Source organism: Dermacentor albipictus, chromosome 9 (genome assembly GCF_038994185.2).
Source record: "Dermacentor albipictus isolate Rhodes 1998 colony chromosome 9, USDA_Dalb.pri_finalv2, whole genome shotgun sequence".
Classification (NCBI taxonomy): domain Eukaryota; kingdom Metazoa; phylum Arthropoda; class Arachnida; order Ixodida; family Ixodidae; genus Dermacentor; species Dermacentor albipictus.
Window position 1 is genome coordinate 46,601,375 of NC_091829.1, and position 27,790 is coordinate 46,629,164.

General features: G+C 49.4%; 2 protein-coding genes across 4 annotated transcripts in view; one reads left to right on the top strand and one right to left on the bottom strand.

Annotated features, from left to right (window-relative positions):
• LOC135897159 (uncharacterized) overlaps positions 1-24,367 on the top strand; it is a 33,498-nt gene extending 9,131 nt beyond the window's left edge. The window contains exons 4-11 of one of the 3 annotated variants that reach the window (XM_065425731.2): positions 2,889-3,250; positions 7,093-7,243; positions 8,369-8,595; positions 15,813-15,992; positions 16,941-17,291; positions 22,559-22,760; positions 22,817-22,948; positions 23,867-23,969. In XM_065425731.2, coding sequence (XP_065281803.1) covers positions 2,889-3,250; positions 7,093-7,243; positions 8,369-8,595; positions 15,813-15,992; positions 16,941-17,291; positions 22,559-22,760; positions 22,817-22,903 — 1,560 coding nt within the window. In that variant the 3' untranslated portion in view covers positions 22,904-22,948; positions 23,867-23,969. Of the gene's footprint in view, positions 1-2,888; positions 3,251-7,092; positions 7,244-8,368; positions 8,596-15,812; positions 15,993-16,940; positions 17,292-22,558; positions 22,787-22,816; positions 22,949-23,866 lie in introns of all 3 variants that reach the window. The other 2 variants (XM_065425732.2, XM_065425730.2) reach the window with 2 other exon arrangements.
• The window catches only part of LOC135897172 (leptin receptor gene-related protein), a 416,125-nt gene that overhangs the window by 298,597 nt on the left and 89,738 nt on the right, over positions 1-27,790 (bottom strand). The window lies entirely within an intron of this gene.

Genomic DNA, 27,790 nt, shown 5'->3' on the forward strand with positions numbered 1-27,790 from the left:
CGCCTAGCGACAAGCGCCGGGTTCGAGATGTGTTGGCCGTTAGCGCCAGGCGCGTGGAAGCTGCGGCATTCGCGGGCGGCCAAGATACAGGCCTGCGTGATTTGCGGGTCGCGAGCACCGGCTTTTTATCACTGGACGAGCACTGCCAGCTGAGCCGCGAACGTGACACGGCTAGAATGCTGCGGCCTGTATCTTGGCCGCCCGCGAATGCCGCAGCGTCCACGCGCGTGGCGCTATCGGCCAACACATCTCGAACCCGGTGCTTGTCGCCAGGCGTCGCAGGCGCAGTGCGGAGCAGCCTTCGGGCCACTCTAGACAAGTGTGATCGACGCTGTACGTATTCAGTAAGGAGACAGTGTCTGTAAATGATTCTGTGCTTCCAGTTTGCCCAAGATTATTATTTTGACAGTAAAGAACTTCCCTTGTTTTGTGAGCACAGAAATCTCCAGAAAGGCTACCGCGTTGTGTTTTTATTGAGCGCCGTAAGCCTAACCTATCAGGAGCGCGCCGCGTTGTCCCTCATACTACGCAAGAGGGTACGCTTCCGACAGGTGGCGACTCCGTAAGTCCTCGCCCCCAATACATACGTTCGCTGGTATGCGTCTTCAGGCATGGTTGAGCGTAGGGTATACGGGATCGAAGTGCCAGGCCTTATGTTGCAGGCCGAAGCAACCTCCGCCACTTGCAAAGGCGTTTATTAGTCACCGGCGTTTGGGAACCGACCGTTATCGCGGGCCACGGATTCACGAGCAAAAGCGCTGAAAAGAACGACTTCCAATCCTTCTCTACAGTTGTACGCCCGGCGCGGTTAGCGTACCCTACACTTCGTTGCACAAAGCCCAAATCTCCGCGTTGGAAAGGTTTAGAAATTGCCCCAAGCGGCTTTGCATACGCAAAACGCAAATCGCGTTTGCACGACTTTTGCATTCTTTCGTGTTCTTCTTGCCTTCTTTTCTATGCCTGGTCGACAGCATCACGTAACACCGGGTCCAGTATTTGCAAAGCTTATTGTTCGCCTCCCACGGAGACACCTTGCTCTGAAGGACTGCTGAAAACATGTCTGAGTGTTTGGTTCGCCAGAGATCAGCCAGGTCCAAGTGTGGACGACTTCAAAAATGTTAAATGAATGCGTTCGACTGAACTTATTTTCTTTTTTTGTTTGCTTGCACTAAGTAGGATTTACACACTCAATAAACACACTGGCATACAAATCATGTTGCCTGTTAGTCTGTCCGTTGCTAGTTTATTCTCCGGCTCTGTATTGGTACCAATATGGTTTATTGCCCACAAAACAAAGAAAATGCAGTATTGCGGGCGATAATTGAAAGGGGCGGGGGGTGGGAATTGCTGTTCGTGGAAGCTCGACCACGCCCCTCTGCCAATGTGTTATGTTCCTAGCGATGGGTGAAGCATTTAACGCAATTAGCAGAACTGAAAAGCAGTCCATTAACCGTCCCGTCGTCGCTATTTTTTGCATTGGGCTGAAACTGGCGAAAACGCATGGCGCATGGCACCCGGGGCGCTTCTTGGAACAGCCTTGGTGCGCTCTTCCCACACGCCTTTAGTCAAAATCTCGGCGATGACGCAATATACTCGTCCATAGATTGCAGTGCCATGCACCAAAATGCGAATTTCATTAGCAACGCGGTGATAGAATGACGTATCTGTGATGGAACAGAGCCCTTATAATACCGCGAAATATTTTGTCACATGTAGCTAGTGGGTCGAGGCGTGGTCGAGGGCGAGAGTGGTTCGAGCCCAAAAGAACCGAGAAAAACGGAGAACGCGCGCCTCTTCCCAGCTCGGGAGTTTTAGCAAACCGGCCGGTTTACTAAAACCCCCGAGATTACCTCTGAAGGCTCGTTACAACATCTGTGTACGCCAGCCCGTTTCACTCAGTGAAATGCGCCGGAAGTGGGCCAAATGTGCTTACCGCTTTGAGATAATGGAGGAAACCTCTCGACAAAAATCGGTGTTTTTTTCCCCCTGGTTAGGCTTCTTATTTTCGTGTAGTTACGTTTGACATACATCTGTAGACGCGCGCACTTTTTTACTCTTTTATCTTTATTTTTTCCTTTGTTTCTTTTTGTTCTGTAGTCCCACCCAACTTGTTATCTTCTTTTTTTCTACATTTATACGACCATGTTTGTTAATCTCGCGATATTGCTCTATTTTGCTGCCATATAGTAGTTCCTCCCACTACCTTACCTTGACCGGAAGTCCCAATGCAGTCTTTGACTACGGGCCCTCCGTTTGTATTTCATATCTCTCAAAACTTGTAACTACTTCGTGAAGTAATACACTTGTATAAACTTGTGCAAATATAGTGCGCACAAGTAGAAAAGCCTAATTCAATTCGTCGGCAAACTTTTGCTTCGTAAAGGGGCACTAAATGGCAATATCTAAATAAGTGTATTGCTGGTAAAATATTCTTTAACTAGGCGAAGTCTTCTTTGAAACCCCGCTTTCATTCGTTCTGTCAGAAAAAGAAAAAAAAACGATGCTATTGGTGGAGAAAGGGAAGGTCACGCTGGTTTTCAACGTTTCAGCTTCTCCCCTATATAGCGTAAAGGGGCGAACGGATTTGTCATCTTTATATCTGGCTGTGAGGAGTACATTCGTACAGACATATTGAAATGTTACATCAGTGAACAATTAACATAGGAAGTAATTAGTCATTGATTCCCTCAACTACCCGTAACGGGAGATTCGCTCTAGGCTATAAAAAAAAAGAAGAACGCTAGCTACGAACATTACATTCGGTGCCCCACGCTCAAATCTGAATTCGAAGGTAACAAATCGAGCGTGTATCACACGTGACGGGCGTTGGTCGTTGTCGGTTTAATTCCAGTATCGTGCTGTTCTTTTTTTTTTTTTCGCCTTGATAGGAATCGGCCTGGGTCGCCGGTGGAGTGTCCCATCTTGTAAGGTCGAACTACCGACAGAGCAAGGGCGCAAAGGGCAAGGCGATGTTTCTGCTCGAGTCCTGCAGGGCCGTGTACAAGCAGGCGTGGTCCAGCCAGCAGGACCTGCGGAACTTCATGACGCGGCTCAAGCTTTCCGTCGCGAACCGTCCGCCCCAGGGGGCGCCCGCGTCGGCCGACGCCGTGCTGGCGCTTCACGTCGAGCTGTCCTACGCGTACGGGCTGAGCGCGCTCCTCAAGATGAGGCCCCGCGACGCGAGCTCGCTGGCCGTGCAGTTTCACGGCGCGCTCATGCAGGCGGCTCTCACCTCGGACGACGACCCGGAGTAAGCGCAGCGCCATATTGCTCGCCGATTGTACGCAGTTGAGAACAGTGACCCATCAATACGCGTAATATTAGAGAGATTTAGTTTAGGGGACGCAAGCGGCTTGCGCACGCAAGTACTAGGGGCCACGGTACTGCGCATGCGCAGAACCCTACGTCACGGTTTGCGCATGCGCAGTACCGTCGCCCCTAGTTCTTGCGTACGGAAGCCGCTTGCGTCCCCTGAACTAAATGTATATATTAAAGCGATAGCGTTAAGGGCCCTTTGTCGCAGAAAATGCGGTGTCGGTGTCGGCGTCATTTTGTCGTCCGTGAGCGAGAATTTCCGCGTACATTTAGGTATACGTATATGCCCCGCCTTGCCATATGACTTGCGGTGTATACAGTATATGCGGGATATAGTGCCACACCATTCTATCCATGAAGTTGCTCGTATCTTGTCTTACATTGCTGACAGTGTTATTCCTGAGAATTTTGAGAATGACGGCCCGCAAACAAATGTCATGAAAGCAAACACCGACAGTGCGTGCCTTTTACGTTAACTGTTCTCAGACTTAAATATTGAAAGTGCGAAACAATAACGGCAACCTGAAAATGGTGCGATTTCTTGGCGTGGCTGTGCACTACCTCCAGGATCAGCCCACGCAAGAGGCCGCATTTCTACCAGAAAACTCGCCTTCGTTGCTAAGCGTTCCTCACCAGCCTTTCCCGGTAAACATTACGGTTACATAAGCTGCAGTTGCCGGGAAGCGGGAGAAGCAGTCAGTGAACTTCGAATGCTGTCGCTTTCCGCTCTTAATGCTTAAGCGTCCTCCAATTTTTTTTAGGCTGAAGGAAAGCCTTTGAATTGCTGTTAAAATATTTTTTACTTAACGTTAGAGCGGTCTAAATTAGTTTTACAACGTTTGCTACTGCTGCAGGTGCAATTCGTGGCGCTCGCTACGAAAAAAAAATTATAAGAGCGTCTGATGCTAAGTAACGCGCTTACCATTCGCACATTTTCGAACTGTACAAACTCTGAATTTACAAGCTGTTTCGCATCCATGATGTAGTTCGCTCACTATTGTTTAGATGGGATGCAATTATCGCGCCTGAATGGGCGTGCCTGCTCGAGTTTCTATTGTCAGTGTCACACGCGGCACTTTCGATCGCGATCAAGCGCGATCGGGATCGATATTTTTTCCATCGACATTTGCTCCGTTGCGCAGGCTGGGGAAGGTATCGTTAATCGCCATCGAGAAGTTCGGTATACAGATCGGGCTCGATCGCGATCGAAAGTGCACCGTGTGACGCCAGTATCAGAGTGTTCAACCGCGTTGCAAACCAAGTCCGCGTATTGTTTTCCGAGTCCAAGATGGTAACCGCCTACAGGTTTCGAGTGGATGACTACACATGACATCAGAGTCACGATTTCTCACGCTTAGGCGTCCCCCTTCACATTTAGAAGGGCGGATTCGGTACGTCGTGAAATCGCTACAACAGTAGAAGGAACTAAATTTTGCGGGTTACGACGGTCACAGTTAAGGCTCTGTTGCCATCATCATCATCATCAGCAGCAGCAGCAAGCAGCAGCAGCAGCAGCCTGGTTACGCCCACTGCAGGGCAAAGGCCTCTCCCATATTTCTCTAATAACCCCGGTCATGTACTAATTGTGGCCATGCCGTCCCTGCAAACTTCTTAATCTCATCCGCCCACCTAACTTTCTGCCGCCCCCTGCTACGCTTCCCTTCCCTTGGGATCCAGTCCGTAACCCTTAATGACCGTCGGTTATCTTCCCTCCTCATTACGTGTCCTGCCCATGCCCACTTCTTTTTCTGTTGCCATGTTCCACCCCAAATTTTATTGTGATAGCAGTTATATGACACTCCGAGCGCAATTCTGCTGTCGGCGTCGCCGTGAGGTTCCGTATATAGTCCGAGGGCGATAAAATCGTCGCCGCGCGCCACATGCTGTTTGTGCGAGCGAAAGCTTGCGAGGGTGAGCCGGCGATCGCGGTTCAGTCTCGCGCGCGAAAGGGAGGAAAGTGGGGAGGAAGCGCGCCGTCTTCCTTCACGCGCAAGGCTGCGGGGGGAGGGGAGGGAAGGGGGCGCGTTCCTATCGGGGTTCTTCTCAGTGTCGATCTCGCCGTTGACGTTACGGCTGCTGTATCCTGAAAGCCGTCTGCGCCGGGACAAGGTTCGCCGTGGGCGGGGAGGAGGGGTTAACACATTTAATTTGAAGGTGCTCTAAGTATGCCTCCCCTACTCCACCCGATTTTTGACCGATAATCCACTGTGGTTATACATCGCTGTTTCTTAGGTCATCATCATCATCATCATCATCATCGTTCGCAATCCGGGACACGTCAACTTAATATGGCCGACACTCCCGCGTCTCTCCATTTCACACTCGAAGTACAATGATTTGTAGTCCGCGGTGGGATAGCACTCAAGTTCTCTCATAAGTGCGACGGTGACCGCACGGCCGTTCAACTTTCACTCGCCCCTCGCCGACGGTTTGCCGTCCTAGCACGTAAGTCCATCGAATCGCGGTGCCGTTTACGCTCAAGCTCACGCAGTTGTGCTGGTGTATCGAGCAATGGTTGCACGGTAAAGAACCTCAGGTAGTCGAAATTACTGCAGAGACTTCCCCCACCTCCCCTCCGCTCCCCCTGTTACGGCGTTTCTCATAGCCAGATTGCGGCTTTGGGAAATGAAACTAAAAAATTGGAGGCTTATCAAGGTTAAGCCCAGTGGATGCGAAGCATGTATCACGTGATGCAGCGATGGTGGCGCCGCCGCCGGGTCGCGCGCGACGGCGCGAACCGAAGCGTGGAGGCCTCCGCCGGGCGACGTCCGGCGGCGCGATATGAGGCCCCATCTGCAGCCGGTGTGACGTCATCACGTGACGTCACATCACGTGATCTCACTTCAGGGTCAATGGTGGCCACCGCCGGGAGGCGACCGACGGCGCGATATGAGGCCCCATCTGCAGCCGGTGTGACGTCATCACGTGACGTCACATCATGTGATCTCACTTCAGGGTCAATGGTGGCCACCGCCGGGAGGCGACCGACGGCGCGATATGAGGCCCCATCTGCAGCCGGTGTGACGTCACCACGTGACGTCATGTCACGTGACCTACTTGAAGGTCAATGGTGGCCACCGCCGAAAGGCGACCGACGGCGCGATATGAGGCCCCATCTGCAGCCTGTGTGACGTCATCACGTGACGTCATGTCACGTGACCCCACTTCAGGGTCAATGGTGGCCACCGCCGGGCGTCGCGCGAAGGTCCGAAACCTACGTTAATATGCTTCGCATAAAATTGCGGTTGGGCTGTCGATGCGCGAATCACCTTTGCTTCTCGGAGGCGCACGCGCGAGGATATGTAGACGATTCCTTGATTTAGCTTTTGCAGTGTATGACAGGGTCGCCGAGAGCATGTTGCTTCCGAACAGTGCTGGCTGTTCACACATTGCTGCAGCATCGTTTTACTAATCTGAATATATTGTTACGTGTAGCTGAAGCTGAATGCTATTTACAATTTATTTACAAGGGAGCTAACGGAGGCCAAAATGGCGACGCTATATCAAGCCGGCACACACGTCGTCTTCTGTCTCCTCAGTGCAGCCACACTGTGGCGGCTGTTCCGTAGCATTGGGCTACGTTTGGGCTACGTTTTGGGCTACGTTTTCCTTTCTTTCTTTCTTTCTTTCTTTCTTTCTTCCTTTCTTTCTTTCTTTCTTTCTTTCTTTCTTTCTTTCTTTCTTTCTTTCTTTCTTTCTTTCTTTCTTTCTTTCTTTCTTTCTTTCTTTCTTTCTTTCTTTCTTTTTTACTATATTATTTTTTTTGCTCGCCCGAAGCTTCATCATAGGTCTGGCAAAAGTCCTCGGTATCACGGGAGACCCGTCGGTGGTGATGACCAGGACTGAGCTGTACACCAAGATGAGGATTGCTGTTGTGAACGCCCACCAGGGACAGGCGCGTCTGGCGACATCTCGCGGCGTAAAGAAGGTAAGCGGCCGCCTCCTACAGGGCAGAAGTGGACAGGAGTAATTACAACTGTCGTCAACAACAGAATTATGTTCGCTGCAATAAGGAACCAGAAAAAAAAAGTTCTGGAGCTTTATTATCCCTGCTCAGTGTCAATCTTACCATTGACGTTACTGATGAAGCATCCTGAGTGCTGTAAAGTAATAAAATGTTTTATTTTTGTTGTTGTTGAGATCAAATTTTCATTGGAGACCACAAGGATATCGAAGGCCACAGACGAAAAGCCTCTATGATGGCTTGAAGAGAGGTTTTAGCCCCGTACTAGGTACTTTGGCTGTAGACTGTAAAGCAAGGATGCAAACCTTGCTTGAAAATTATGAGAACGACTGCTGTGAAGTAACGGCGGCACTCTATTTTAAAGCAGGCAATATTTTTGCGCATAGAGAGACACTCTGCACAAAGAAACTTTATTACTTATAAGAAGGGGATAAATGCGCACAGTCGTCATTGAGCATTTTCATGAAAATCACGTACAATAAGCACAATAGACAAGTTATGTTATAAAAAGCTTCACGGGCAATTGTTTGTGTACGAGGTTTTGGTATCAGCATTTGACCGACAGTCCTAGTACTGTGCTTATAATGTTTATATGTCAAGTTCGCCAACCGTGAAATTAACAGGGTGCCATGCCTCGGCACCGATTTGTGCCTTCTTAGCATTATGTAACTATAGACCCGAGGGGCTCTATTTTCTTGTCACAACCATACACAGCCAACAGATAATCAAGGAAAGCCTATAGAGAAAATTATTTGCTGTTGTAATTGAAATGTAGAAGTAATGGACAACTACCTGGCTATGTAGCACTGTGCTTGGCACAGCACTGACGCTCGCAGCGCGTGAAATCTGCGTGACTTTTTTTTTTCTTACTCTGCGTGATTCTTGTGTTTGCAGTATAGGATCAGTTCAACATAGAAACGATAAAATTTATTGTTCCCTCTAAACTGCTGTCAACGCCTCTGGAAGCCGGCTGTGCGGTGTGAAATGCGGCGAACGTGTCGAAACCTCGAAAGACATTCTCGCAAACGGTGCTTCAGGGGCACGAGGCGTTCACACTCTTGCGCGCTGCTCTTTCGTGTGTCCGCGCAGGCAGAGGAACTGGCTTTCAGCGGCGTGACCCCCGGCGCGTTCGGCGACGCCGTCGAGGCCAAGACTCCGTACAAGCGCACCGCCAGCATGTTCGTGACGCCCATGCTCCAGGCCGTGCTGGAGTCGGTGTGGAGGGACATGGCGAGCGGCGGCCAGCTGTTCACGTGGACCAGCTGGCACGTGGCCGATGGGCTCCTCCACTTCGTCGAGCCGGCCTACACTGTCGAGTAATAATAATAATATTTGGGGTTTTACCTGCCAAAACCACTTTCTGATTATGAGGCACGCCGTAGTGGAGGACTCCGGAAATTTTGACCACCTGGGGTTCTTTAACGTGCACCTAAATCTAAGCACACGGGTGTTTTCGCATTTCGCCCCCATCGAAATGCGGCCGCCGTGGCCGGGATTCGATCCCGCGACCTCGTGCTCAGCAGCCCAACACCATAGCCACTGAGCAACGACGGCGGGTACACTGTCGAGTAAGTCGTCGATTCCTGTTAGGTTACAGACGCAAAGCGAGATGGAAATAAGTGTGCTATAGCTCCTGCGGATTTCGCGGAAAACGCAGCGGCTGACGGAGCGCAGCCCGCTTTCGTCGCTGGTATTTATTTGCGTGCACGCGTTATCTCGTTAAGTGCGCCATTTTTTCACCTGAAGCGGGCCTCGTCTCGCATAACGAGGCCCGCTTCCATCTGCTGTATCTGTGTGCGCGTATTGTCTCGTCACAACCTCGCAACCTCGTATGCCTCTCAAATTCTTCGGGACTCTGATTGTAATGCCTAGTGTAACTTCCTTTTTTTTTTCTTTAACTGGGGGATTTACCAAAAGGCACATGTATACAAAAAGAGGCACAGTTTCGCCCGAAAGGCGAAGCATTGATTGCGATAGGAAAATATTGGACAGATCTACGAAGTAAGGTTAGTCGCTTTGTTGGCGCCATAAACTGCTGTAAACATTCGCTTAATAGGTTAATTACCTAGCACGTTATTCGTCGCGCGCGCACAAGGAAACGTGAGCACATTTCACTCGATGACCGCGTGCGCTCGCTGTCAGAACGCTGGCGTGAGGAAAAGCGGCAGCAGTGGCGAGCGGATTCCCCTTCGCGCTGCGGCTCGCTTCGAGGCGAACTAAGCGGCGAGAACGCAGCGCACACGAAGTCATCAGCCCTCGGCGCACTTAGACTCTGTACCCACCGCAGATGGTTTTCGAAATACGGCTCGCGCGGCCGCCGCCGGAGTAGAACCCCTGTAAGGTCGCTCTGATTGTTCGTGTTCTTAAGTGTCACGAATCGGCCGTGTGCTTTGTGTATAGAGAGGGGGTTCACTTCCCCCCATGTCAGCGGGGCGACAGTTGCTGTGTTATGTGGGGTCACAGGCACCGCGCGGTGTTGGGTGACGCGTCGCGGCAGGCGCCAGGAGGGCGAGTGCCGATTCCGGGAAGTCGGTATTGTGCGCACGGTGTTGGCAGTCCGCCGACGGTCACACAGACCAGCCTTGAAAGGGACCGCTGTACAAGGTATTGTGGGTCTGGCGCCCGAGTGCCTGACTAATTGGAGGCGCCGCCGAGGTTAAGAAGGACTTAGCAACTCTGACCCCGTGCCGCGTGCAGTGAGCATGGACCTAATCTTCTACGCGTCCGGAACGCAATCGCCAGCCTTGTTGTTGGGTGCGACTACCTGTGTGGTGTCGAAGGCCAGCTTACAGTGCACGCTGTAGGAATGCGGTGCACACGTAAAGAGTGCATACGGACGGCGGCGTCTTGGAAACACGCACTCGGAGAACTTTGTCTTGTAGACAATAAGTTTGAAGGACAAGGAGGGCCATCCGTCTCCCACACGGCCAAACTTTGAGTACAGCGGCACTACGTGGTGTCGATGCCCCTGCTTCCGAGACATTTGCGGCCTAGACGCCGTTGGGATTTGAGGCGGTCTAGCGATAACTTGTTCGGGCCTGGCGTGTTTTGCTGAGCCCGTCACTAACTACGGAGAAATGAGACGGCAACGGAGTTTTAGGGAAGAAGGAAAAGAGCTTTTTTTCCAATATGTTTATTTTTAAGAGTAAGCCCATCCCTGTGGGTTGTGGCTTAACAAATGGTTGACTCTGATTGGCAACTGAACCTGTGGGACGGGCCAACAGCCCTACCGCCTTTTTTTTCTTTGTATATTTGGGCTATAAAAATCGGGACGACATGCTGTCTCTCAGACTTGGCTGAAATCAGGATTGCTGATAGATCAGTGAGCCTCCGTACTATGTACGTTAAAACGAGTCTGGGCTCTAACAGTCATTGCGACAGTCGAAGAGTGAGACCTTGTTTCTCAATTGTTCAAATTTGTAATGTATTTGTTTTACCTGCCGTGTATATATAGAAAAGTTTACGTACAAATATTTCTTGTACATCTGATCTCATCGTTTCCTGCCTGCGTTTGATCAACAACTGCCGATCATCGTCCGAGAAGCTTCAAGTTCCAACGGTGAAGCGAGGACGGAGAACGAACGAAACTTTACTACCCCCATTCCACTGCCCCCACCACCACCATCACTTCCACCCCTGCTGCCTTCGGACGCGTTTCCGGCACGCAGCAGAACAAAAAAACTTCCTTTATGCGCAAAAAAAACTTCCTTAAAGCTTGCTGCGCCTTAGCTGAAACATTATTTGTGTGTTTTCACATTTCACTGACACTTCACCTTGAATATTTGCCTTTGGACTGGCTTAGTTAATCCGCTAGTTAGGTTTGTCCGCTTGCTGACAAAGCCAACACTAGATACATAGACAAGCATAATCTTTTTCTCTCTCTGTATTCTCGTATTATAATTATAAATGTTTTGACTTGTGAGTTGATGCGTGTCAATATGCGCAACACTCGTTCCTGTCAGTAGAGAGGGTCCAAAATTTCAGAATCAAAGTGGAAGTCGACCCCCATTTCAGTTGGTGACTTAGCGCGAAGAAGCGTTACTGTGGCGATTGCGGCAAAAGTAATGAAAAAAAAAAATAGATGCTTGGGTGTACGTGCCAAAACGCGATATAATTATGAGGCACGCCGTAACAGGGAGACTCCGGATTAATTTTAGCCACCTGTGGTTCTCTAACGTGCACCTCAATCTAAGCACACGAGCCATTGCAGCATGTGTCTGGGGGCGGATCTGGCATGTCTTACTTCACGCTGTATCACGACGACAAAATGCGCAGACCATAGCAACCCGCCGACACCAGCAGGCGAATCTCGTTCAGAGCTTTGAAACGAGCTCACAAGAGGATAAACATACATGTAACCCTCAAATCGTTAAGTGCATTCGCGTTATACGTAGGGACGGGAATGTAGTGGGAATGTGTGCGTGGAAAAAAAAATTTAATGCATCAGAGAATAAACAGGGGCCGCCAGCATTCACTTCGCCTCTCGTAGGCCGTCAGTCGTCATTTCCAAATCGGTAAGGGATCGCATAGCATCGCAAAGACAGTCTTTTTTTTTTCTCGCGCCTCATCCAAACCGCAGCAACAATATCCGGAGCGCCCGAAGGCCTCCCCGACGCATTAAAAGCAATCGGTTCGGAACGTCGGGGTGCGGAGAAGGAGCCGGCAACGCGCACCACCACTGAAATTACAACCCTCCGTGCGTATGGGACGAGTTGAGCAAAGCCTGCCAGCTCAACTTGCAATCTCGGAGGCCATGGTTCGGCGCGCTCTCGGCAAGCTGACCGCCTCTGGAGCCTCCTCTCCCTCCCTTCGGGGCCTGTCTGCTCCTTGTATCTCGGAGGGCAGGGGCTCCAAGGTTCCCTTACCTTTCATGTGGATGTTTGATTCGTGGTAGCTTTTAGTGACGCCCTAACCAGCCGTTCTCCGCTCTACTCTCCTCCACTCTATCCACGCGCTGGGCGACCAGAACATTATCGCTTACCTATCACGTGGTGTTGATTTATTTCCCGTGAGCCGCATGTAATTTATGCCTTTAAGAGTGCGCTTCGAAACCGTCACGTGACGTTCCCTTCTAGTCTTTTTTTCCCCTTCCTCTGTGGCCAAAAAGTGACGTCGTTTTCGTTTCATCCGGCTACCGGTAGTGCGCGGCAGATCTGGCCATAGACCGCTTCTACAGTAACAGAAGCTTTGTAGTGTTGCCAAGTATATCGTGGGCAGGTGTACCTCGAACTGGTCGTTCACCTGAGTGCAGCAGAAATACGCAAAAAGTAGTCCATCCAATGTTCGACGGAAACTCGCCAGGCCAGGCTAGTACGTGGTCAGAATAAAGAAACGAGCACTCACGTATGATTGAAAGAGAAAACGAACATAAAAAATGACGCTTCGAGGCCCCTGCGGGTCCCTTGTTCTCAATGAAGAGGAACCTGAGAGGGTCCGATTATTTGTACGTTAGGTGGCGCAGATTCCGCATGTATTTCTCGGGAAGATTATCCCGCTTCCGGTTTATCGAGTGGGTTGCCGATTGAATATATAAAAGCTTTAAGAGCAGGCGTAAAGATTGACGCTTCTGTGCCGTTGTTAACGGTATACAATCCCCGCCAATGGTGGGGTCAGTAGTCGTGTGATGGTCCGCCAAGGGTTTCAATTGCTCGCGCTGCTTTTTCTGAGGTCGTTCTGGTGTTGCTTAATTCTTGTGTTAAAGTCTTTAGTTTCGCCTATGTAGGACTCGTTACAATTCTTGCTCGCTATCTTGCATATTACATCTGGAAGCTTTGAGATTTCTGAAGTCTTTCACCCGCACGAGCTGTTTCTTTAGTTTTCTTGCTGGCACGTGCGAGATTTTTACACCTTATGTGCCAGAGATTCTCGCAAGTGCTTCGCTGATTGTTTCCGCGTTGGAGACGGTTGCCATACGGGTCATTCGATAACACAAACACAGAAAAACTTGCCTTAGCCGGCGAATTCAACATGTGCCCACTTTCTGAGAGTGAATTTTGCTGTCCGGAAGATCCCGTACGAGTTTCCTTGACAATATACTACTGCAGTCAGTCTGAATCGATTTATTTTCTTAGTGATTGGTTTTCTTAGCCGCTTTATCCATTTTCGTGTTGGGCGGACAATGCCCTTTGTCGAGTCAGAATCACGCGGAGAGATTCTCTCCGCTTGTAAAAGGAGGAGAGGGCAGCGCCTTGAGGAGGAGGGGAGAAGGCTACCACAAAGGCCGAGCCAACGGGCAGAAAGTAGGTCGTCGTGGAATAGGGAAAGGCTTAGATATGGCTTAGAAAGGCTGAACTAAGCAGAGCACGAGTTGCTGCTCTGCTTGCCGACTGGCTAGCGGGTGGCCATCTAACTACAAGAACGCCAATGTTGTGTGACTGCGTCAAGCAGTGCCGTCGTTTCGCTGGTAATTTACAGCATATAGTTTCTACGATATGGTTTACAGGACCAGGAAAGCCGAAACTAGGAAGAGCAAGTAACGGAAATCCTTTTCCTAAGCCAGCTTTTTATTTGTTATGAAATAAGACCTGATACAAAAAAAAATAAAATAATAACTGGTACGATTTGTTTTACGCTAAGTAGCTTCCAGTTGTTTGCATTCGCGCACTGCATAAATATGCGCGGTAAATTGTGTGCTTCGGCTCGTTAGCATTATTTGCGCTGCCACAGAAGGTCGCCGGGTACAGTTAACGAATGAATGTAATAGAGGTGGCAGACAATCAAATATGGTCAAACATGGTTACCCTTCTTTTTATGCGATATCAAGCGGGCTGATTATTGTTGTTGTGGTGGCCTCAACACACGGCTCATGCCCACGAGAGGGCACTTAGGCTAGCTGGTTAAGCTAATTTCCTTTCCTGCATGGCTAAAGAGCCGCTGGTCCTATATGGTGTGTGTGTTTTAAGTTGGTTCGTTGTGTAAAAGTACAAGTGCATAATCGAATATTTATCGAAATGTCGCTAATTAACTTTTAAACTGTTGCTGTTGCAGTTTACGAATAATAGCCGGTGAGTTTGCAAGGCGGTATATCCACTTGGAACAAGTGTTGCACAGAACTAGAACGCCAGTTTTGAGATATGCATGATGTTTGAGAGCGCGAACGTAGACAGAGGTATTTTGTCTACGTTCGGGCTGTCAAACTTCGTGGATTAACATCAACTAACAAGACCGCGTACTTACTGCAATTCATTAATGTGTCAGCATTACTTGGCGAGTGCCCCAGCAAAATCTGTCGCGCGAAAAGTGTAATGGCTTTGTATCCGCACAAAGATACGTAATTCGCGAAGTTAAGACATTTAATCGTTATAATAGTGTAACTGTAGATGATTGGTAGCTTTATAATTGATAAGGAACAATTGAAGCAAAAAAAAGAGAGATAAAAATTGATCAGATGGAAAATTGTTCTCGTCAGGCAGCCGCGAAAGCTTGCTTTCCTGCATTATGGGTGTGTGTGCAGAGAAGCCTGCTGTGGGGCTGCCGAGGTTGAAAAAAAGAATAACCGATATGTACACGGGATAACACAATAATAATAAATGATTGGTGGCGTTCAAAGAACTTGTGACCTCGCCGTCGCCGCATCAAGGGTGTAACAAAAGAGGAAAACAGAGAGAAAAAAATAAAAAAAAGGAAGAAACACTGGTGAAACCGGTTGTGACGGCTTTCCGGCTCATTTGATCGGATCTCTTTGAAGGGGCCATGCAGCTTCCTGGCAACTCATCTACACGCCGTTGAGTACGGGGATTTAATTTCTGTCGCACCGGAAAAGCGATAGGTTTTCGCATGCATAAGCTAGGAAAAGCAAGTAAGCAAAGGGGAAGTAACAGCCGAGCCAAAGAACGCTTACGCATTAATAATAATAATATTTGGGGTTTTACGTGCCAAAACCACTTTCTGATTATGAGGCACGCCGTAGTGGAGGACTCCGGAAATTTTGACCACCTGGGGTTCTTTAACGTGCACCTAAATCTAAGCACACGGGTGTTTTCGCATTTCGCCCCCATCGAAATGCGGCCGCCGTGGCCGGGATTCGATCCCGCGACCTCGTGCTCAGAACGCTTACGCATTGGAAGACAATTCTCATAATTTCTGTGTCATTTTTTTGAGATATACGTTCCCAAGACGTGCGATGAGTACATTGGCTTCTCCAGTCAGATTCCTGCTTGAAGGTATAAAATGGCGTTTTGCTAAAGAGAGTAAAGAGAACAAAAATGCATTTTTGCTTTACGTTTGACGGCGCTTGTCTCAAAGCAGGTAGAGTCATTTCGCCCCTAGCGGATGTGTCTTTCAAACTCACTGGTTTCAATTTTTCGAGCTGAGATACCTGTCCTGAAGTAATAAGCTAGAAAATTTGATAAGTGAATTCTGGTGATAAGTCTAATAATTTTTCTTTGCAAGTAATACCCGTCTCTTCGGGTCATTCAGCTTTAGATGCGTGATGTATGCTATAGACGGCTTTTTTTTTTTAAGTGGGCTTTGCTAACTTCACGAAATACCTGGCATACACGCGGTGACCTCGTTGTCTGAAACTTTCTTCCAGGTTGCACACTCATCCCAGGCTGACGGGTGAGGAGGAGTTCATGGCGGAGTGCGTGCGCATGGTCTCGCAGGTGATGGCGGCAGCCCTGGCATCTGTTGCTGCCGTTTCTGTGCCAGCGGATACGACCAAGACTGCGATAACCGCCATTGCACATGTCGTAGCCGGATGCCTGAGCGCAAAGTGAGCGCCTGTAATTTGTTTTCCTTCGACGAGAAAGCAAAAAGTAAAGCAAAAAAAAAACGTAACGAGAAGTATGGGCGGGGGGAGGGGGGGGGGTAGCAGCGGGAGACGGAGTGTCATGCTCGCCGGAACGCAAGACGGGACTTGCGGCATGGCTGAATAATTTTGCTTCTTCACACACGTGCAGGCACGACGCCATTCCTTATAAGAAGCCGTTACCGAAATTATATGTTGTGTTTCTGTTGACTTCAACGTACTTTCTATTCAGATTCAACTGAACCTCGCGCATAAGTTTTTCAAGGGCACAGCGCCGTGGTGCCGGCTCTGCCACTGCTGGCTCCAACCTGAGTCTTGACGCTGTTGTTGATCAATGGATGATATCGCACAGGATAGACTCGGAATAGGTCAACATTAACGTCGATCCACATGACGCCACTCAAGTACTCACGTATACGGGGCAGAAACCCGGAGGCTTACGAAAAGGGTTCTACTTAAATTTGGGACGACGCAGCGAGCTATGGAAAGAAGAATGATGGGTGTAACGTTAAGGGATAAGAAAAGAGCAGATTGGGTGAGGGAACAAACGCGAATTAATGACATCTTAGTTGAAATCAAGAAAAAGAAATGGGCATGGGCGGGACATGTAATGAGGAGGGAACATAACCGATGGTCATTAAGGGTTAGGGACTGGATTCAAAGGGAAGGGAAGCGTAGCAGGGGGCGGCAAGAAGTTAGTTGAGCGGATGAGATTAAGAAGTTTGCAGGGACAACATGGCCACAATTAGTACATGACCGGGATAGTTGGAGAAGTATGGGAGAGGCCTTTGCCCTGCAGTGGGCGTAACCAGGCTGACGATGATGGCACGAGGCAACAATAAGAAGCCGAGTCCGTCGCTTCACCAGCGCTTGATTTCACCCCCTCCCCCTATCTTTGGGTTCGCGTTCCAGAAAGCAGTGGCTCTCCACGTTCGCCGCCGCCCCGAAGGTGTTCGTGGGTTCGCCGGAGTTCGTCAAGTACTACAACTCGCTGGACACGTTCTTCTCCGCGTTCCCGAGCGCGAACACCTCGGGTCGGCACTTCTTCGTGCAGTGGGTTGCGGCAGCTCAGGCGTGGCGCGACCACGCGCCTCCGGGCGAGCTCTACTTCGACCCGCTGGAGACGGCCGTCGACGTGACCGTTGACGGCACGGTCATCGTGCCGGGGGTTTTGACCCGGGCGCCTTTCTTCCAAAAGGACGGGCCGGTCGCCGCCAATGTCGGGGCGGTGGGTCATCTCATCGCCAGGGCTCTCGTCGAGAGGTATACGTTTTTTTTTATTTATTTATTCCGTACTGCCAGCCTATTTTAGAGGCCCTATGCAGGAGTGGGATATACAGAGAGGCTTTAAGAGCCAATAACATGTGAAACACAAGAAAGAAAAAGAAAAGAGAAAAAAAAAGTGGAAACAAGCAAAGCGTCATCTTGGTACAATGCAAAGGAAAGAAACAACAATAAAAAGGAAGGAAGACATCAAGGAATTCTGCAATACAGCACATGTTTACACAATGGCTTATACACACACACACACACACACAAAGAAATTAACGGTGCCCTTAACATGATATGATCTATATCACATATTGTATGGATTAGGATAGAAATCGTGGGAAACAAAGCAGTAGCTTGCATGTTCCTGAAAAATTAGATCTTTGGGTGTCAGCATATGTGTTACTCAGGCGGGTATATTGTGTGTGTGTGTGTGTGTGTGTGTGTGTGTGTGTGTGTGTGTGTGTGTGTGTGTGTGTGTGTGTGTGTGTGTACGCGTGCGTGCGTGCGTGCGTGCAAAAGTTAAGGGGCGCTGAATAGAAGTACCAGCGAACAGGCTTTTATAACCCTTGCAGGGTGACCAAGTATGCGCGGATGTTGGTAAAGAAATAACTTGCTACATAAAACCTGAACATATATTGTCGGTTCACTGCTATCTCCAAAGCACAGATAAATGGTGAAATATCTACAACGGATTCTTTGATTTATTTTTGCTTGATTTAGCCATTCAGTATGTGCGACTAGCTGGCTGTGTGTGCCCGACTTAGGTCATGCCTTCAGAATGGGTATGTCTCACTAATTCCTACATAAAACTTGAGCATATAGTGTCGCCTCACAGGTAGCTGTGAAACACACCGATCTTTTTGTGGAATAGTCATTTATATTTAACAGATTCGTTGACTTACTTTATTTGATTTGGTTTAGCCATTCGGACATGCGCCACTGGGTGGGAGTGCCCGTTTGTGACCAATCCTCCAGAATGGACATGTCCCACTGTGACACAAGACGTACGCTATACGTTCTTCTTTAACTTGCAGGAAAAAAAAAATGGCTGTGGCTTAGCTAAGGTTAAGCCCAGGATGCGAAGCATACTAGCCTTTATTTTAGTTGTTGAACCACTGTTTAGCCTGGTGAACTGCTGTTGCTTGGCTATATTTGGTTCGGCTAGACGAAGAAACAACTCATGCATTACTTCTTCGCCTTCAAGAGTGGAACGCGACAGCGTTCCCGTCGACCCGCCAAGGGGTGTAAGACAGTGGGCTACGGCGCAGCGACTACGCGCCCCGCATTGGTCGCGGTGAGCGTCGAGCAACGCAGCGTTCGGCGCGGCAACGAAATGTGCACCTGAGCAAGGGACGCATGCCTGAGCCTTAGAAACAGCTCGTTTCTAAGGCAACTCCGCATTCACTAGAGGCGCTTTTGTACCGCTTTGAAGCATCGTACTCGTGGCTCAGTGGTAGCGTCTCCGTCTCGCACACCGGAGACCCTGGTTCGATTCCCACCCAGCCCATCTAGCAAGAGTTGAGCCAAAGCCACCTAGAAACAAGCGCAGCTGCTTATATACCGCCGCGACGCCGCGAGCGACGGCGCGAGTTGGAGCCCCGTTTCTCCTGTCGTGACGTCACGGTGTCACGTGGTATTGAAGGCGACACCGCCGCGCCGGAGGAGCTGGGTTGAGCTCTCGTAATATGCTTCGCATAAAAAACAGACACCACGCAGAGAACATGACACATACAAGCTACACTACCAAATATTTAAGTAATGCATGTAAGGCGTCACACCGGGGCATTTGAATTTGACTCCTGCGGATCGAGAAGGAGCATCCTCGCACATCCACAAGAAGACCCGAAGAATTGCGCATCCCTCGGGAATTCTCCCGAGAAATTACCTTGCAAGGTGTGAGCCCAGGAGCAAACATGATGAATGTGTTGTTTAGTGGCGCAAGGGCCAGGTATGGCCAAAGAGCGCCAAGACGGTCAGGAGCGAACATCAAACCTTTATAGGCAATGCGGCACATCTCGCAATGTCGCACCTGAAAATGGAACTGGCTTCGGAACGTCGGGTTGTTAAAGGGAACGACAATCATTTTTTTTTATGGTACCTGTACTTTTTTTGTGGAACGTAAAGGTTACCTATGAAATTATGAGGTTTTACGTGCCAAAACCACTTTCTGATTATGAGGCCACGCCGTAGTGGGGGACTCCGGAAATTTCGACCACATGGGCTTCTTTAACGTGCACCTAAATCTTAAGTTCACAGGTGTTTTCGCATTTCGCCCCCATCGAGATGCGGCCGCCGTGGCCGGGATTCGATCCCGCGACCTCGTGCTCAGCAGCGCAACACCATAGCCACTGAGCAACCGCGGCGGGTGTAAAGGTTACCTATCGTCTAATCCTATAGTGGCAACGCGGGAAATGTGATTTTTTCATCAGAATTTTTCAATCTGGAATCGCGATCGCGTTTATGAAGTATGCGGGAAACATCCGGGCAAAGACGCGCGATATAGCGGTCGTACGCTGGCACTGCTGGGAAATGGTAAAATACTCCAGTAGGGCTAACCAAAAAGTTGGGAGGACGCTTAAAGGGACACTAAAGCGAAACAATAAATCAGTTTAGATTAATGGAGCATTGTTTGAGAACCCTGCAGGCAGTCATTTCAAAAAAAATAGTTTGATTATTAGATGAGAAAATGAAGGTCCAAGTATCAGTATTTGAATTTAGCGCCGAAACCCCAGCGCTGGTACGTCAGCGTGACGTCAGGGATTCCAAAGAATGTTTTCGCATTTGGGCCGCGTTGGCTGGATAAAGGTTCCCGAAACTTGCGATGTTTAATATTTGTTTCCTTTAGAACACAATATAGTCAATCTGTACCGCTATATATGATTACTAGGCCCTAGAAGGTGCCATCAAAATCCAAGACGTCACAGCCCCCAACTGCGGGAAGTCAAGTAGGCGTCGTCACCCGTATTTCGTTCTTGCGCTTTATCTGGCTTACCAAATGTCTTATCGTTGTAAGAGTGGTGTTTTTGGTGTTGTAGAACGGTAATTTACTGATGCGGAAGAAATCATTTTTCACTTTAGTGTCCCTTTAAGGATTGCCTTTAAGAATGGAACGCGATAGCATTCAAAGATCCCTTACTGCTTCTCGCGCTTCCCTGCAACTGCAGCTTATGTAGCCGTAACGTTTACCGGAAAACACTGGCGGCGAACGCTATGCACGAAGGCGAGCCTTCAGGTAGAATCGCGGCCTCTGGCGCGGGGCGCCATGTGGGGGAGGCGAGCGCCATCTTGAGCGAAAGGGGTTTATGTTTTGAGTTTCCGCGTGGGAGATTTATGTTTTCTCGTATATTCAAATTACAGTCAGACGCTATCATGCCTGTAGGTTGTGCGTAGGTCGTACTTTACGATTTTTCTGACACATCTTACCTTGAGAAACTCAATTAGTTCAGTAACTTCATTGCGCTTCATGGAGGGCCCGCGTGGTTGGGTATGCGCGGTTCGAAATCATTTTTGCCGAAACGATGGTCGACACTGGACGCCGGAATTACAGCGACACGGGACCCTTAACGCTATCGCCATCTTTTCTCTATGCTATCGCGTTAAGAGTGCTGCCCCCAATTTACGCCGCAGTTAGTCGGTGACATTTTGCGTCTCTTAAAGAGGCCACAGAACTCGGGTACTCGCTCACAAAATCGCACGCGCACGAAAACGCTAATGTGCGCCGCCATGCACTGGGACGTCACAGCCTCACCACGATTCTGCCGTTCCATTTCAGACGGCGAAGGCAGTGGCTCTTATTAGCATGACGCTTTCCTATGTCTTAATACGCATAGAATAAAGTGCAAACGCCTATATGCTCAGCTCGATTTTTGTGTCTCTTCTTGTGTGGTGTCCTGTTTCTCAATTTTGCCCATTTAGACGTCAATCGTTAGAATGAACCAACTAACCCCTCCAGGCATATTAATTAGCTATATAATATATAAGACCATGATTTAAAACAATACATACAGGAATGATGCACTTGAAAGGGCAACAGTAAAGAAATGTTGGAACGCGTAAGAAGCCTAGCTTAATATAGTATGGATATAGAGGAGCCTTCGTGCAAAATTTGGCGTGCGATATACGAGCGGGAGCGTGGAAACACGATATTAAAAATGACCTTTTTGATACTGAAACTGAAAAAAAAACAGTGACGCATGGTCTAGAACGTGCGGCTTCTTCGAATTTCCTGCTGGAACCTACGTCATTGCGACAACCACCGCCATCGGCCTAGGTGCTGTTTAAAGGCTTCTAACAAAAGAAAACTACAGTTACCAGCCGTGCGACTTTGTCAAGGTTGCTTCAGTGGTATACACTGCTCATTTATAACCAAAGCATGATTTTGTTGCAGTTGGCTTTCAACAGCAGTCTACTTGCGTTCAATATTCGTCTCTAGTACAATAAATTCACGCAGAAATTCATCTGGCAGTTGTCGAAGTATGCGTAAGCATTGTTCCACTTGCTCATCTCCACGCAGCCCGGTGTCATGAATGGTATGACACTTGATCCGGCCAGTATAAACATCTCCGTGGCGACGCGAACTGCTGCGGACGGCGGCGCAAAGTGAATTGATGATGCAAGCAAACTGTGGCAGGTGATGGCGCCAGGTGCGCTGATGATCCGGTTATAAGCCGTTATTGCTTTTTAGCGCCTTATGCATCTGCGTCGAACCATTATCAACTGTGATCAACCGTACTCAGGCGGCGGCTGCGTATGGCGCGGCGCCGCGGGCCCTATCTTGAAAGCGATCTGCGATGGGGACAGAGTGCGCCATCTGCTGATAGCTTCGTGTACGCTGCGTTCTCGCCGCTTCTCGTTCAAGCGAGAGGCAGCATGAAGGTCAATTCGCTCGCTGCTGCGGGCCCTATCTTGAAAGCGATCGTCTTACGTGACGGACAAAGGGACGGGTTTCCTCGTTGTGTAGGCATAGATATGCTTACGCATTTAAACGGTTTGACCATAAAGTGGGGCGACACACCGTTTTTCGCGACTTTCTGTGCCGATTTAAACTTCTAATTCCTACTTAAACAGCGACCCGCATGCGTGCCCGCGATTCTATCGCTGTAAACCATGGTCTTTTCATTTTCATGAAAATTTCGTGACAAGTTTTAGGTCCTCATCAGTCCCTTCAATATTAAAAAAAAGATCTCGGTTGCAGTTTTGTTACTTTTAATTCGTGCTTGCTCCACCCCCGGCAACCGAGAAACGGCCATGAAACGCAGGTACCTGCTGCCTAATGCCACCGTCCCCACTGAGTGTGAGGCCCCATCGGGCACCCGTTCGGACGACTCGATCGAGAACCTCCTGGCTTACGAGTGCTCCCTGAAAGCGTTGGCCGCAATGAGCGGAAGCCAGGACCAGCAGCTGCCCCAACTGGCCGAGCTCTCGCCGGAGAGGATGTTCTTCATCTCCGGCTGTCTCAAGGTGTGCCGAGCGTCGTCACCAGAACAGTAATAAGCCCGTATTCCGATTCTTTGCAGGACGAAGGCCTCTTCCATGTGATTTCCAGCTGCCGCTACGAGGTGGAGATTCACATAAAGATGGCGGCCTCTGGGTGTTTCAGCTAACTTGTTTCAAGCCTCTAGTTTGCATTGAAAACTATACTCTAAAAGGTTCGTTAAAAATTAATAATATTTTGTGCAAGTTCACAGCACAAAATATTTTGAGTTTTTCGAGGCGGCAGTGAACAATGCCAAGTTGATGGCATTCTCGTAGCGCACACGCGGATATTTAAATGTCTTGGCACAAGTTAGCTGAACACCCTTCATAAACAGCAGTGGTCGAACACAAAAGTATGCAGAAATCGTCGAATATTGTCAAAGCATGCGAATGGCTCCCTGAATTTGCTGAATCGTTTGTGAAAGCCGTGGTGCAATTAACGCTCCCTCCCGTTCCTCGGGATCGTGGCTTCCTGTTGACGTCTAGCCTGGCGTCGCTTTTGGAATTTCTGCTCCTTTCTTGGCGTCACAGTGATTGCACCTGCACGGTGGGCTGTACGTATCGCAACCCGTAAGGTTCACAGACCTCTGGCGTGACGTCGACGCCTCTCCGACCAACCATTGAGATTTGGAGAGACAGGCACTTTATCCTCTCCCCCTCACTAGTTCAAAAGTTGGCATGGTATACGTTTCCCTGAGGGCGTGCTGAAAGTTTCGATGCCTAGTTGCTCAGAATGTATCGCTAAAATTTGAAGGTCACCGTAATTGTTTCCTAAAAGTGCTGCGTTAATTCTTCCTCTCTGCGTCGATTTTGTTGTTACTAAGCAATAGAAGCTATAGGAAATCGTTTTTTTTTTAATTCCGTATATGGGACTATACAGCCATACGTAAGTTGATAACATAGACAAGGTATACCTGTACAAACGCAATGAGCAACAAACGCAATGACCACTCTCTTCATCGGGCAAGTTGTCGTCATGAATAAAATTACCAACCCGGCATATCGTGAGTCGTGACACTTTCTCTTAAGGAGCGAAATCGCTTCACTGGATGCGGAACGGTGACATTGCTTGGTCGCATCTCTCTGCTCAGGACTGCATCTACCATCGCGCAGCGTCGAGTACCTGCCCCGGCGCGCCAGTTCGTCTGAAGTCCTTCCGCGAAGCCTTCTGGTGCAGCCACTTGCAGACTCCCTGCTTGTTGACGTAGGTCGCGAGCTAGGGGCGGCTGCGCGTTGGCAAGAGGCGCGTTGGCGTTGGTGGCGGTGCGACAGAAGACGATGGCGGAGCTTCCAAGAAGACCGATCGCCACCACCGGGAGTTAGTTGTAACGCTTGAAGGCATTGCCTTCTGGTAAACCTACCCGCGGCACGCCGATCCCGCATACGCCGTCTGCCACACATCGTAGCGGCGTTTTATCCAAGCCTCTGACGGTGCAATATAGGGACGCGTTAGTTGGATGCTGGACTTTTGGTGAGAACTGTATGTATCGTTTCAATGTTGGACGCTCTTGTTTTCGTGTTGCAGCGTTATTTACGCCTGAATAATCTTTGGCTTGTCAATTGATTTCGCGTAAAATCGTACAAGAACCCACGCTTGGCGGCTAGTTTATTGTGGGACTCTTTTTGTTTCGTGGTGTGTTGGAGTGCTGTGCACTTCAAGCTCTTTGTGATTCACGGCTACGTTCATGTGGCACGCCGCACACAACCGCCGTACCAGTTAGAATAGAACTCGTCCATTACCCGTATTTTTGTATTATAAGTGTATTTATTCGTGTTGGCTATTCGTAATTTGTGCAAAGTACGCCGTATTCTGCTTGCTTTGCATCAGAGACGTTTCTTCGTGGTCTTTACGTCTCTGCTTGCACTGTGGAAGTGTTATGCATTCCACTTATTTTTATTCATCATGCCCTCCTCAAAGAACATTTACGAACGTGTTGAGAAGTTTTATTTGTAGAGAAGCGGCTCTGTGTTGGGAACTTCGGCTGGCTAACTGCCCAGACGACATAAAACATCTTCAGTACGTACTCAAGTGGTCAAAAGGTCCCAGTCCCGAAGCGAACGTACTAGGGACGTCTTCAGCATGGCTTGGTATTTTGTTTCAGAAAATGCGCTTGGCAGGACTCCATTTGGAGGTCCCTAAAGGAGGCTGAATTTTTATCCAGAGAGAGAAAGAGAAACGAAGAGGAAACGGTAGGGAAGTTGATCGAGGATCCAGAAAATGTGGCTTACATAGGACGTCCGCTGCATGGAAAACCCAACTATGGTCATTTTTTTTTTTTTTGCGCACTGGGAGAAGATGGAAAAGAAATTGGGGATTCATTGTGAAACAACATAACGCAAATATTTTTAATTATGAAAAAATGTACCATGTGTGTCGGGAATACAATTACATATATTTTTTAATGCATTATTTTCTCTCGCCGTCTCATTCTTGGCTGATCCTCTACCGCATAGATATGCGCCAGTTTCTGACGTCGTCAACGTCTCCGGTGGCGAGCTGTTGAAGCACTTTTTTGAACATAATAAAAAAAAACGTTGCCGATCTTTTAACGAAACTCCTGTGAACACGCGAGCAAAATGTTATAGCACTGCATGCAGCAGTGAACTTACAATCTCGTACCGAAAGCAGAGAACAGTCGCTTGCTCTCAGTCCGCATGTCGTCATCGGAAAAAAGTTGCTGGTCCGCTGTTGCTTCATTTCGTGATCGCGAGAACATTCTCAGTAATACGTAAAAGCCAATTTTGAGTTAAGTGAGTATATATATATATATATATATATATATATATATATATATATATATATATATATATTGTAAGCACTATTAACGTACTTCGTCGTTTTCATTTGTATATAGCCATCATCATCTTCCCTCTTCTTCGACTTCTTCGCGCGTGAGCTGCGGGCGTTCCCTTTTGTGGAATAAACAGCGCTGGACAACTTGATCGGTCTCGGTATTATAAAGTGGTGGAGGTACGTCAAGATCCCGACGTCCTCTCGCGTTTCCGTCCTCCCTGGAGCTCCGTTCCGGTCGCCGCCTGCACCCAGCTACCTCTACAACAATGGACACTTCCAACCCCGGCCCTTCCGGCGCCTCTAACCCTACTACACAGACGACCCCACCTGCGGCGCCCGCTTGGACTGTGACGAGCCCTCAGCGCGATCCCCCTGTCTTCGCGGGACTCCGCGGTGATGACGTAGACGATTGGATCGACCACTACGACCGCGTGAGTTCTTGCAACAAGTGGAACGACACCCAGAAATTGAGGCACGTCGCCTTCTACTTGACCGGTGTTGCAAAGACGTGGTATTTCAACCACGAATCCGACATCGCGGATTGGTCCACGTTTACCTCGAAGCTGCGGCAAATCTTCGCTTCCTCGTCTGGCCGTGCAGAAGTCGCCAAACAGAAGCTGGGAACGCGGCGCCAACTTCCCCAAGAGTCTTACACCTCATACATAGAGGATGTCTTGGCTCTGTGCCGCCGTGCGAATCCTAGCATGACGGAAGCCGAACGCGTTCGCCACATCTTAAAAGGCATTGGGCCTGTCGCCTTCAACGCCTTAATCGTGCAAAATCCGGCTTCTGTCCAAGACATCACTTCAACGTGTCAACGCCTCGACGAGCTGCAGTCTATTCGTCTTCCACATGACAGCAGCGATCCTCCGGTTCCCCATTCTCCAGATCTACGTGCTCTTATCCGCACCATCATCCGCGAAGAGCTTCAACTACAAGACCTCAGGCGTCCACCTGCTGCCTGCACCCCAACCCCCGCCTTCGACTTGCGCGAGGTCGTAAAGCAGGAGTTGACAGCGATGACTACACCCACGACGCATGTTGCTCCGGTAGCGCGCTCCACACCTACCTACGCGGATGTTGTTTCGCTACCCACCCCTACCGTGCCTTCCGTGCCTACTGGCGTTTCCTATGACCATGTGGCTTCGATGGGAACCAGAGCACTTGCTGCGCCATCGTACCCTCAGTGGCGTCCACCTCGTCCAGTTTGTTTTTACTGCGGTATACGCGGCCATATATCACGCTTCTGCCGCCGGCGCCAGCAGGATGAAAGGCGAGGCTATGCTGCGCACGAAAGAGACCGCACTCGCCGATCAGACGACTACTATCCCGGACCGTACTCGTCCCCGCAACAGCGTTCTCCGTCTCCACCAGCTGCTCCCAATCTGCCTCATAGTTCCCGTTCGGCCAGACGCCGTTCTCCTTCCCCTTACCGGCGCTCTACATCACCGCTTCGCCCCACTTCCCATTTTGTCGACCAGCACTCGGAAAACTAACTGTTGCAGTTTTTGGAGGGGAAACTGCTTCTTATCGGTCTTCAAAAATTCCTCCTGTTCGCCCGGCCAACATGCTTTCTGTGACTGTCGAAGGTGTTCCCGCGTCAGCTCTCATCGATACCGGTGCCGCCGTTTCTGTTCTTCGAAGTGATCTGTGTTCCCGGCTCCGTAAAGTAAAAACGCCTTATCTTGGACCTATTTTGCGTGGTGCTAATAATGCGTTCATTCACCCTGACGGACAGTGTACTGCTCGTGTTCTCATCGACGGCATACGCCACCACATCGAGTTTATCATCCTTCCAACGTGTATCCATGAACTTATACTGGGTTGGGACTTCCTGCATTCTGCTTCAGCCGTCATTTCCTGTAGAGAGGAAGTTGTCCACATCACGGATACAGAGCTTGAACCTGTTGCGGACTCTTCACTTTCATGCGTGAACTTGACCATCGCTGCCGACCACGTCCTGCGTCCTGGTCACGAAGACGTTGTAGCCGTAACATCAGGTCAGATCACCGACGGAGACGCCCTAGTCGCCCCTTCTTCCCGCTGTACTTCTCGCGGAATTCTCATTGCCACCTGTCTCGTCCGGTTTTCCCGCGGCCGCGCCCTTCTGTCTGCTTGCAACACGACCCCAGATCCTGTGATGCTGCCCAAAGGGATGACTGTGGCAACCCTCGCCGACACTCAACCTATCTCTCTAGTCGCGCTTTGTCCTTCTTCATCG